Here is a 12,793-nt window from a genome sequence, read left to right on the forward strand (position 1 = left end):
AGCCCACTGAGCATGTATTTTACACTTAAAAAGATCGTGTACCAGAGTTAGATTTTTTCTTTTTTCTTTTTTCTTTTTTTGGCAAAGAAACATTTGAACATGCACAAAGGAAATCCAACGGTGTATGCTGGAACATTTAAACAGAGGGACTGAAGTAAAAACACACATGACAGTAATTGAAATTCAGGCCAGGTGGTCAGTGGGCTCTTTTCCTACCTGGAAGGAGTATGGGGGCGTGGAAGGGAGGTAAGGGATCCCAGGAGTTTTAATGATTCTGGAAACAGCTAATGAACACTAACCCAAAATTATTGGTTCCGAATTATTGCAGGTGTGACATCAGCTACCTGGAACTGGTGAGCACCTATCAATGGATTAAAATCCTGATCCAAGGTGGCATTTCTTCATCGTGCTGTGTGTCCATGGCCAGTAGGAACCATGGAGCTTTATGGATGCTGGAGAAAAATAACGTGGCCTTCACAGAGGAATTCTACCCTGAGGCTCCAAGTGAGCCGAGAAAGTGACACCGTCCCAACAGGCAAGGGTCCATCAGCCGTCATGACGCTGTTCAGGGACAGGTAACCTCTGAGGGCCTTCAAGTGCCCTGGAGGAGCCCTGAGATTCTACCCCTCCTTGACACCTTCCAAATTCTCCCTTGGTGGCTCCAGTCACACCTCCCAACACACTGCAGTTGGGGAACCTGGCCTGACCTGTGGGCAGGTGGGGAAGAGAGATCTGGGGCTGGCTCTCTGGAGTGCACCGTCCTCAGCCACGCACTTGTCCCTTCCCTGTGGACAGAGTTCCCTGCGCCCGCCAGGCACTTCTCATCCAAGAAGGAATGAGTGTGCCTCTTCTATGTATTTCACATCGCACACCTAACGGAAGTCTTGTACTTTTTCGGGAGGTGCACTTTAAACGGATGAATGATTCCGACATCGCTAACGGAGGGATCTTTCCACTTAATGTGAGGTCATTCCTGATGCTTCAAGAAAAATGCTTAATTTTTGCTGCTAGAATAGCTTTGGAAAGCTAGCTCTTTCCATCCAGGAAACAAAGAGACACGGAGGTCCTACGCTGCCTTTGGGGTGCGACCGATTTCCAAAAAGTCTCCAGAGGAGAGTCCCCATTACATGAAAAGCGCCAATTCTTCACGGGCTGCCTTCTAGCAAAATCACTGCAATGCCAATCAATGGCAGCTGCAAGGTCTGCCTCTGGGAGCCGAATAAAGAGAGGCTGGTATCAGGAAGCCCACCTAGATCTGAAAATGACAGACCGATGGATGGATGTCATGACTGATCGGTTGGGTAGATACAGCAGTTTGAAAAAAGAAAGAAAAGACACCGCACTTACCAGAAACGTCTGAACGACAACACTCAGTTGGTTATGGAGAACCAACAGCACGATATAGGGCAGAAAGTTGATCATATACACCAGGCTGGTACAGAGGGCGGCTGTGTTCGCTTGACTGAAAAACACACTCAAGAAGTAACTCATCATGATGACCGACGCCCCAAAATCCAGGAGAAACAGGAAAATGATACAGGCATTGCTGTGCGCGAAGATGCCGCTCACTTTGAGAATGACGGCCAGGGCGGCGCTGCTTAAGGCCAACATGGCCATGTTCTCCAGGAACCAGGCCAGGAAGAAAATGGTGGGGTGCACTCCCATCATCCTCATGTACTGTCAAAAGAACGAAATGCAGAGCTATCACCCGGATCCTTGAGAAAGAACAGATCAGATCATGGGAGAGAGGTGGCACTCGAAACTTCCATGTTGGGGTCAGCGTGGAAATCAGCCCCGCACAGACCCCAGAGCCCAGCATCCGTTCTAGCGAACGCTCCCCTGGGGAGGTCACAGCCGTGAGCCCACACAGCGGAAGGGCAGGGGCAGACCCCAGCTCCCAGGTGCTCCCTTATCCATTTGGACTTTGCTGGTTTTGTTTCTTTCCTCCTTTTTACATTTTGGTGTTTTTAGTTGTTTTCCTTCTTTTTTAATCTTCCATCATTTTGGTTGTGTTGGTTTGGTTTAATGAGGACAAACAGAAAAACGAAGGGAGGGGGAAATACTGGGCCTTAAGCTGTTCGAGTTGGGCGTCTCTCGTGTGAGTGTTAGAATGCATTTTGCAAAACCACTCAGCTTAAAGTAATAACAACAAAATTAATGCATCTGTTAAACCTCCTGTCTTCTGTCTATAACATCGGGGTATCTTGGAGGGTGGGGCTGGTCCCTGGTAAAAGGAGACCAATTCAGCATGACTGGCCCCCGGTCCCCAGTCCCCACGTCTGGGGGCCCCGCTGGATGGGGAGGAAGCACAGAAATGCAGGAAAAAATCCGTTCTAAATAGGTGAATGACATGGGAAACAGCAGTGCAAGTCCCAGTCAGAACTAAAGGTGAACACGGCACTTGACCTCGCCGCTCCTTCACCTCAGTTAATAGAAGGCAAGGGGGTAACGTGCACCCATCCTCCACGGAGGCCAGCCTTCACCGGGTACTTTCAGGAACTTTCACTCTTAACAGCAGTTTTGATAGTATCCGGTTTTAACGATATTAAAACAAAAACAGCAAGGCGGCCGTGAAGCCATCTAACCATAAATCAAGGTGGGAAGTCCGCCCTTAGGTCTTTTCAGGTTGTAGAAGAATTGCTGATGGGCAATGCTGGCCCCCTTCTTTGAACCTGGCGTGCCAGACCTTGGGCTTCCTTCCATCCCCACAGGAAACACCCGTTAACCTGGCAGGGCGTCAGGCTTCAACGTGAAATGCTTTCCCCCCGGGGCCCCCTCCCGGCTGTGCACGGGAACCCCGGCGGAGAGGAGAGCAGGCAAAACTGAGTCCGGGGGTGTTACGGGACAGAATTCGGCTCCAAAGGCCCCCGCCGCCCCTGTTGGTCCCCCCCGGCAAGCACTCAGCTGATTACCTCTTCTATCTGGATCTCTCGCTCGTAAACCAGCTTTCGGACCATGGCGGCCACAGACACCATCCACGTCAGCATCATTATCAGAGGGAAAAAGAAGCCGACATTGTTCAGAAATCTGCAAGGAAATATTCCCGTCAACACCCAAGGGCAAGGAGAGTGGTTCTACTCAGATTCCGGCTCAGGCGTGCGCGCGTTTTCACGTTGTCCTTACAAGTGACAAACCCTTTCAAGGAGCAACATCTCATTTGTCCATTTCAACGGGACGGCTGGCGGGTGTCCTGGTTTCGTAGGCACGCGAACTCACGAGGGAGACGCTCTGGCTGGTCCCCCACCCCCAATCACTGCGGACACCTTCCTAGGCAGAGCAGGTGGCGAGAAGGACACAGGCCATTTATTCATGACTACAACCTCCCCCACTTAGTGGGGACCACTGTGTGTCTTCAATGCATGATCTCAGTTGACCACAGATTATTGCCTTACAAGATGCCCGAAAAGTGCCCGTTGCGGGGCACCTGGGTGGCTCAGTCAGTTAAGCGTCTGACTCTTGGTTTTGGCTGAGGTCATGGTCTCAGGGACGTGAGATCGAGCCCCGCGTCGGGCTCCATCAAGGAGTCTGCTTGTCCCTCTCCCTCTGCCCCTCGCCGCTCCCCTGTTCCCGTGCGCACGCGCTGTCTCCCATAAATAAATAAAATCTAAGAAAGAAAGAGAGGGAGGGAGGCTCCCTGAGCCATGGGTTGGTTTAATTCATCACAGAGGGTGCCCGGGGGGGCAAGCCATTTGACTGGGCAGGTGGTCCATGATTGAACCGAAGAGAGAAAGGTCCTGTCGTGAAGGGATCCTGCATTCGGGGGGCGGCGGGGGGGAAGGGAAGCACCTGACACAAGCCAGGACAAGGAGATACACAGTGTGGTGTCAAGCACATGGAAGAACAGCTTCAGCCCCAGTGGGAAGGGATGCTTATCTCCAACAGGGTAGCTGGGCAATTTGTCTGTAGAAGAAGCATCAGAGCGGAGAGCAGATGAAGTAAGGAAATGAGTCCCGCAGGACTCGCAGGGATCTGGAGGGAGATGGCTCCAGGCCGAGGGGCAGCAAGTGCAAGGCCTGGAGGTGGGAGCAGGGCGGCACGGCTCTGGAGTGGCCAAGGACGGCGTGGGTTAGCAGATGGGGTCACGCGTCAGCTGGGTCAGATCCTGCAAGGATTTTCTACGTCTGGGCGACGGAAGGGGGAGAGGGAAATGCGGAGGGGACCTATCAAGTGTACGGTTTTTAAAACGACCACTGAATGCGGTGTAGACAGAGAAGTGAAGGTGGCAAAGCCCATGAAGGAGTGGGAAAGCCAAAGCAGATGTGCAGCAGTGTAGAAAAGACAAGGGTGCTGGCAAAGATGCCGACCTGGAGACAGAACCATCTCGCTGCGCCCCTGTTGCAACAGCCCCCAGACCTCCCCTTCAGAGTGTTAACCGCAGTGCGGACCATCTGCCCTTCCCACTGGATGGTAAGGCCTTCCTCTGTAGCTCCTCTGCTTGGCAAAGGCCATCCACATATTAGAAACCAACTACCTGTTAAGGAAACTGTGAATGAGTAAAAAAAGAGGGGGAGGGTGGGTTAACGTCTTTGTTTTTGTTCATTTTTCTGCCTGAGATGGTAATAATGAGCCATCAACTTGGTGAATCGCGTTTTAAAGCTCAATATCTGTTAACGCCAATGCTATCCAGAGACGCTAGGTAGTTAACTCATATGCTACTCAGCGTTGTGATTTTTCTGAGGCTTTTTGGTCCTTGTTTTTTCTAGTGTCCAGGGCAAGTAGAAGGCTACGAAGGGAAAGTGTCAAATCCTGTATAAACCTGCATATCTCACAAGCAACATCTCTTCTCCCAGACTAACCCAATTTACAGCAAAAAAATGACTCTTGGATCACTTATAAAGTTAAAAACGTCTAATACAGAGCTTATCTGGGGGATGGGAAGGGTTTGAAAAGAGTTTGTCTATGCGTTCACGAACAATGTCTTTTTTACTTAAAAGCACTGGACCTGGGAGCCTGGGTGGCTCAGTCGGTGAAGCATCTGCCGTCGGCTCAGGTCATAATCAGGGTCCTGGGATCAAGCTCCGTGTCAGTGTCCCTGCTCAGCAGGGAGCCTGCTTTTCCCTCTCCCTTCCCCACCCCAGCCCCGGCTTGTGCTCTCGCACGCTCTCTCTCAAATAAATAAAATCTTTAAAAAACAATAAAAAGGGCACTGGCATTGATGGCTATTGAATTCTGTTCTTCCAGCAACTGGAGCCTGACAGAAGAGCCAATAAGTATCCCACACAAATATTATGTTAAGATTCCATCTGAGTTACTGCCTGGAAGTCACGTTGGGTCGGGATTCTATGTGTGTCTGGGGCCATGATGTGCGTGTCCTAGGGACCACCCCCCCCCCCAGCCGCATCTTCATAAAGGAGAAAGTCATGACAGGCTTGCACGCGAATGAACCCAACTCTGGAGTTCCTGCAGCCACTACCCCAGATCCCAGAGAACATCCAGAAGCCCTGCACGTACATGGCTGAATGAGGCCACTTGGGAGAAATTGCATGGGATGAGAAGTTGGAATACATGGCTTGTGTACCTCACCCTTTCCTAACCCACTCCTGAAAACAAGTCTCAAATCAACAAGAGAAGGGAAAAACGTTCATTCCGATTTTGACAAATGCTTGGAAGTACTTGAAACAGCTGCTGAAAATAATCAAGGTCAAGAAGGAGGCACGCAAGGAAGCGGGTAAGAGAGATGTCAGTAGCAAAACCCCACCCTCTGCAGAGCTAGAAGGTGCCATCAAAATTGCGCCTCTTAAATTCTAGGGGCATGATCTGAGGGTACGATACATAGAACAATATGTGTTAAGTGGGTGCCAAGCTGCGTGTTAAGGGGAGTGGTATCGGAAGCCACACCTGTGCCCAGACCCTATGGCCAGGGAAAGAGAAGAGGAGCATTATGTGAAGACCACATGTATCTGCAGGAAGCGCTCAGTCCTTGTGGCCATCAACATCACCTGGTGCTCACCACTAGTGAGACCCCTTGCAAATGACTGGGCAGGAATTCCCAATTCGTTCAGAATGAGTAACAACCATAAGAACAAAAATCCAGCACATTTATATAAGGAATAAAGGTGGTTGAGTCCCACCGTTACCAACAAATGAAAAACATGTGCCCAAAAAGATGGTCACATGAGGCAGTTGAAAATAGCAAACATATTTTTTGCCATCAATGGAAAAATATTTAATAAGGCAATTCCATACCTAAAAAACACCCTACAGCAGAATTGTTACAATTCGGTGATGAGCAAGAAGATAGGAGCAAGAAGATAGGAAATGTGAACTGGGAGAACCTAGAAAGAAATAGAAGGGAAAGAGTAGCCATCAGACAAATGAAGATATAATTAGAAGAAGCGCAAGTCAAACTGATATTGCACAAAAAGTGGCACGGGACATTAAAAATTGACATAAGAAACACAACTAAAAGAAACAGAAATAAAGAAAAAGGTATTTTTTTTTAATTGAGGAAATTTTATGGATAAGAAATGCAGGGAAAAGAAATCCATGCAACTGAAGTCCCTGAAGAAGAAGAACCAAGTCCCAAAGAAGAAAAACCAGAAAAACCAAGCTGGAAGATAATAAATTGGTAATGCTGGAACCCATCAAAAGTTTCCATGCAAGAAAACTGGAATCTACACATTGAAAGGTCTTACCTTCTGCCATGGACAATTATTCTAGAATGGTCAACAATGAAATGTATCCCGTTAAATTTATTGAATTTTCAAGTCACTAGCAACCTTCCAAAATTACCAGGTCAAATAAAAGCGGGAAAATATCCAAGTGGCCTCAGATTGCTCCATAATCACATTCAAGGCCAAAGATAATGGAGTCATTTCTACAAGATACTTGAGGAAATACTGAGTCAAGGATTTCATATCCATCCATATCCATTCATATCCATCCTCTCACATATAAATGCTGCAAAGAGTTTTAAGCACATAAGAACTCAGGTTATATTATCTCATACAATCACCTTAAGGAAATTACTGGAAGACAAATTTTAGCCCACCCAAGGATGACCGGTAAATTACAGTGTAAGAAAATGATAAGCAAGGAACCTGTGTTCCAGGAAAAGTAAGACTAAAACAAAAATGGAAGATCAGATGACAAGACAGACTGGAAATGTTATGTTCCCTGAAATGTAGAAATGATACAACAAACAAAAATTGAAAGGTTAGGGGAAATAAATCAGATAGAAAGAATAAGTTGGCGAATGTCAAAATAAGAGGCTATTTGTTCAACATTCACAAACGTAGACTATAAGCATAGGCATCTTTCATGGTACAAGGGGAGACATTGAGATAATATCAACCAAAATTGCATCATGGAGAAGAAAATTTAATGATGGAAGAAGAGAAATTACTTTGGGTTTTTTTGCATGGTAAAAACAAATATAAAGGGTTGAAATTATTTATATGAAGTTGCAATTATAAGATAACCACCAGCATAACAATAAAGCATTGTTACATATGGGGTTTTTTAAAGATTTTATTTCTTTATTTGAGAGAGAGAGAGAGAGAGAATAAGTGGGGGAGGGGCAGAAGGAGAGGGAGAAGCAGGCTCACGGCTCAGCAGGGAGCCTGATTCAGGACTCGATCCCAGGACCCCGAGATCATGACCTGAGCCAAACGCAGACACTTAAATGGACTGAGCCACCCAGGTGCCCTTAAATATGAGTTTAAAAGCAAAATCATAAGTATAGAAAAATACTTAACTAAGAACATATATACACGAAACTTCAATTCATGCCATTATACACCTAACCTTGCCTCAATAAGAAGGTATATGAGACATACAAGAGACTCACCGGAAACAAAACATTTCAGAAAAGTTTAAGGGCAAAGGCACATCAAGCAAATGGGAATACAGAGATGTAGGGGGAGAGAGAGAGGGAAAACGGGAGGGAGAAAGGAAGGAAAAAAAGCAGCGATCATCAAGTTACTTTCATACAAGGTAGACTTACGTGTACACACGGGGCTCAGAAGATCTGTGCACGGCATTCAAAGGCCAACAGCACAGGAGAAGGGAGAGGGACAATCAAGTAGGAGGGGGACCATGATTTATCTGCCTTAGTCTAGGACAAATGAAAGTTTGCACTTTAAGGAAAGAGAATTCCTAAATAACAAAAGGAATATAGATCCAATTCTATACTCCCAAGACAGGAAATTAAAAATTCTTTCCAAGTTCCCATAAATCATTCACAAGAGTAGATTATATATTGGTCGACAGAGAGAAACGCTATTAATTCAAAACATGGTTGTGATAAAGACGTTTTCTGAGGGCAATGTAAAAATTAGGATGCATCCACAGGAGTTGGCAGTTAGCGTATGAGGCAGTTTTGAGTGTTTGTCAATCTGACTGAAAAAAATGCTCTCCTGGAGTAGTTTTCAATTTATTTTTTTTTTTCTTACTATAAGTACACTGAGTAACTTTGGAAATTCCTGAGACTTTCCACTTGGAAATTAAAAGAAGCTTTACTCAAACAGCTCTTGGGAAAAGAAGACCATCGACACTCATACTGCAAGTATGCAGAGAAAACTGATAAAGTCCAAATATAGTTCCATGAGGCCCTTTGGCACTCTCCCCAGGACCTCCACAAAGGAGGGGACACTGCTATTGGCCTTCCTGTGGTCCTCCTGTCCCCCAAGCTACAAGCCTCTTTCAGGCAAGGAGAACATTTTTTTCTCCTGGCCGCGAACGCCGGGCAACCACTGTGCCTGACACGTGGCAAGTGCCGGACACACTCTTTTCCAAAGATGAACCAGCACAAACACTTTGACTCTTAGCAAGATTCACGATGTCAAGCATGTAAAAGACGCATCACCATGACACCGCGTGGAGGAACAGCTCCAAAACAAAACGAAATACCACCGATGTGTAAGAAGAGGGTACGAAGTAGGATTTGTTCCCCTCTATTGTCTCAACTCTTGATAGATAATCATTTGCTTATAAAACCCACGATAAAAAAAGAAACATATTAAAGTCAGGGAGGTCAGAATAGGATGTCCATCTGCTCCTTACTGTCCAGACAGAATAAAGCAAACGAGGGTGTTCCAGATTCTTCCATGTATTCATCCCTACTCTGGAACCCAAACAAAAGCACTATCAATAAAAGTCTGCAAACATGGGATGCCCGGGTGGCTCAGTCGGTTAAGTGTCTGCCTTTGGCTCAGGTCATGATCCCAGGGTCCTAGGATCGAGTCCCACATCAGGTTCCCTGCTCAGTGGGGAGTCTGCTTCTCCCTCTGCCTGCCACTCCCCCTGCCCGTGCTCAACCTCTCTCCCTCTCTCTGACAAATAAATAAATAAAATCTTAAAAAAAAAAAAGTCTGCCAACAGGAAATCAAATGCTCTTATTTATATAAGCCTCTTTAAAAGGACATTCTGGTCTTCATAAACATTAATTGTCACCAGCGCTTTTTCTGAAGATGGCAAACGCTCGATTTACATTCTAATGACCCCTCGCTAAAAGTGTTTTCTCTGTGGCCCAGCCTCTATCAGCACCATCCAGTGAGTTCAAAGACGGACAAGTGATGAGCGCTTGCATGGAAGTCACACAGGAGGGACGAACCACAGAGAAATACGCTCTGGTCTTTCCCCATCAGCCCAGCTTCAGCGCACTGCTCCCCTGACTTCCTCCAGCACCCCCAGACCACATTGCAGTGGGATGCCAACCCAGAACCCCACGAGGCAGCTGCTGGGTGGAAGGACCACCACCTCCTTACCCTCCCCTTCCTTCTCTGTTCCCTCTGGGAGACCCAGGCCAGCACGCTGAGGTCCCATACCTGCCTGCTCAATGCTCCCCTGCCTTCCCCCAATAGCTTTGGCCCCTGTGACTGGTGCCTGGGAGGGGAGGGGGTGCCGGGGAGGGGGACCTCTCGGGTGTATATTTATGCTGTGTCCTCCCTCCCAGCCTGCACCAGAGGGATGCCCAAGGGTGTCTGTGGGTGACAGGGCATTTGATGTCCAGTCTTCACTTTCTTATTCCAAGTTTGCTAACTCTTGGGAATGTCAGGGGGAAGGGAGGTGCCCCACATGCCCGCACACCTCTCTGAACACAGCACCATGGAAACCAGCGATCCCAACCTTGGCTCTGACCATGGGACCCAGAAGAACATCCCAGCAGTGAGCGCTGCCCAGAAGGGTGTGGGCTGCTCACAGGCCAGTCTTGTCCCCTTTCCAGGTCTGGTTTTCACGAGCACACCAGTGCTGAGCCCCACAAGCAGGTGAGGCGGGCAGGCCGGCAATAGTACCCCATCACTGTGAGGATCCCGACCAGCATCAGTGACAAGTCACTGGCCCCAGGTCTGCGACCAGCAAGAGGTGGACCTGGACTCCAGATGCAACCTTTCTTTTGTTTTTTTTTTAAGATTTTATTTATTCATTTGCGAGAGAGTGAGCCAGAGAGAGCATGAGCAGGGGCAGAGGAAAAGGGAGAAGCAGACTCCCCGCTGAGCAGGGAGCCCAACGCAGGGCTCGATCCCGGGACCCTGAGATCTTGACCTGAGCCGAAGGCAGACGCTCAACCGACTGAGCCCCCACAGGCCCCCCCAAATGCAACTTTTCATGCCAGCTCCTCACGATTCCATGTCTGAGATTCTGAGGGGATCTCAAATGCTGAAGGCCATCCATCACAACACTGGAAGGTCGGACTGGCTGCCAGGACCCAACATGCCAAAGAAACAGACTTTTGGAACTGTTAACTCAGACTCTGAGTACAAAAACCCTCTTCATCAAGCTCCCCTATTAAAGGGTCTGAGCTCCCAACCCCAGCTTGGAGGGCAGGGGTTCCCCCACCACCAAGCAATTCTCAGATGTTAGCTGGTGTCCTACAACGCAACTCAATCCCACCACTCACGACCTGAAGGTAGCATCATGTCCCCCATTTAGGGCCTCATCCCACCAGATCCCCCACACACACACTCCTGATGCCCTTCCCAAATCCAGATTATCACCAGTGACTGATGACCTGTGGTTAAAAAGAAAGCCCCAGACCCCAGGTGGAGTCACTTGCCTCCAGGGACAGCAAACCAAGACTTCACCGTAATTTCAATTTCTCCCGGAGTGGGATTTTAAATCCCATCAATCCAGAATGTTCTCATCTACACCAATGAGGTAATCTGTCACAAAGGCCCTCTCCTCCCAGAGGACGATAAGGTGATCCACCTAATAAGACCCCCAGTGCTTCCCCGAAGGGAAGGCGACCTTGCCTGAAACAATCCTTTTTCTTTCTAGAAAAACCTTCCATTTTGTGCAACCTCAGACCTCCCCTCTCTTTGCCACACGGGATGCTGCCTGATCGAGAATCACTTCATAGAGCCAACTGGGTCTTCCAATGTACTCTGTTGAATTTTGTTTTTTAACGGGATAAATCATAGGTTCCCAGGGCCCCCGCCTGGGTTTGACGAGGCCGCTGGAGCTGCTCACAGGACTCAGGGAGACGGTTTACTCCCTAGATCACCGGTTTGTTATAAGAGGGTTAACTCAGGAACAGACAGAAGCCCTGTCCGGGGCGGGGTCTGGGGAGGGGACGTGGGGCTCCCATGCCCCCCACCCAGGGCCCATGGTCCCCACATCTCCGCCTGCTCACCAACCTGGGAGCTCTCGGGCCCCTGTCCCTTTGGGATCTTATGGAGGCTTCAGGACATGGGCAGGCTGGACTAAGTCATTGGTCCTTGGCGATTGATTCAACCCACAGTCCCTCCCCCTCCCCAGAGGAAGAAACACACCCCGTTTCTACACGAGGACGTTGGGGAATGTGGCTGGCACCACTCCTCCTGGCACTGAACCCCTCCCTTGATTAGGAGACAATTAGCTTCGTTGTCCCCAGGCACTAAACAGACCCAGCCCTCGGGACACCTGCACACTCCAGCTGAACCCAGAGCTCTGAGGAAAACGGAAGAACATATAAGTCAGACGTTCACAGAGGACGGAGTGAGGTGGCAGCTGAGTGACCAAGGGGGTACGCCTGCTCCCACACAAAATTTTTGCAAACATTAAGTGGCAATTATTAGTTCCCTGGGGGCGTGAAGGGCGTTCAGAAGTCAGGACACCTTGCGGGGGGGGGGGGAATAACGTGACCCGTCCGAGCCTCGATTTCTTCGGCTGTGTTTCTCTTACCAGGTTCTCAAAGGCCGAACGAGGTGTGTGGGAACATGTGCGACAGTTTTCGGAGAAGCATGATTGTGGCTGCTGGTGACGGGGAAGAGTCGGGGAAATTGGATAAACCGTGACCGGGGGTTTTAACAAAACACCCCTCTGGCCGGCAGGGAGGTGAGTCCATGCGGACTATGAGGGTCGTGAGAAAGGATATAAAGCTGCATTTCTGGGGCGCCTGGGTAGCTCAGACGGGTGAACACATGCCTTCGGCTCAGGTCATGATCTCAGGGTCCTGGGATGGAACCCTGGGTCCGGCTCCCTGCTCCGCGGGGAGTCTGCTGGAGCCTAATAGCCCCCCGACCAGGAGAGAGTAGGCTGATTTCAAGGAAACCTTCTTTTTGTGTGTAAAACAATTCTAGAGTATTGCTGCGGTTTTCATTTTGCTGAACACCTTTTTATGAAGTTGCCTTACTCTCTGGAGCAATGAATTAACATTTGACATTCTTTGTAGTCACGAAGTCCGCAGGGAGCTCCCATCGTAAATTGTCCGGTGATAACCACCCCGGAATCTCGGGGCTGAAAGGAACCTTAAATTGCACTGCATCCTGCTCACACCCAAGTCTGCCGTCCCAGGGGACCGTTTCCCAGCGTCAGCCCCTCAAAACATCAGTTCCTGGGGCTGCTGGCTGATTATAGATGAAAAAGACATGGA

At 48.7% G+C, this 12,793-nt stretch overlaps 1 protein-coding gene across 1 annotated transcript in view; it reads right to left on the reverse strand.

The window, feature by feature from the left end:
* Window positions 1–12,793, reverse strand: part of ABCA13 (ATP binding cassette subfamily A member 13) — a 369,210-nt gene that overhangs the window by 202,815 nt on the left and 153,602 nt on the right. The window contains exons 32-33 of the mRNA XM_025853136.2: window positions 2,913–3,027; window positions 1,348–1,677 (exon numbers count right to left, since the gene is read on the reverse strand). Coding sequence (XP_025708921.1) covers window positions 1,348–1,677; window positions 2,913–3,027 — 445 coding nt within the window. The remainder of the gene's footprint in view (window positions 1–1,347; window positions 1,678–2,912; window positions 3,028–12,793) is intronic.

Source organism: Callorhinus ursinus, unplaced genomic scaffold (genome assembly GCF_003265705.2).
Source record: "Callorhinus ursinus isolate GAN/ISIS: 27379988/994484 unplaced genomic scaffold, GSC_fseal_2.0 scaffold60, whole genome shotgun sequence".
In the NCBI taxonomy this organism is placed as follows: Eukaryota; Metazoa; Chordata; class Mammalia; order Carnivora; family Otariidae; genus Callorhinus; species Callorhinus ursinus.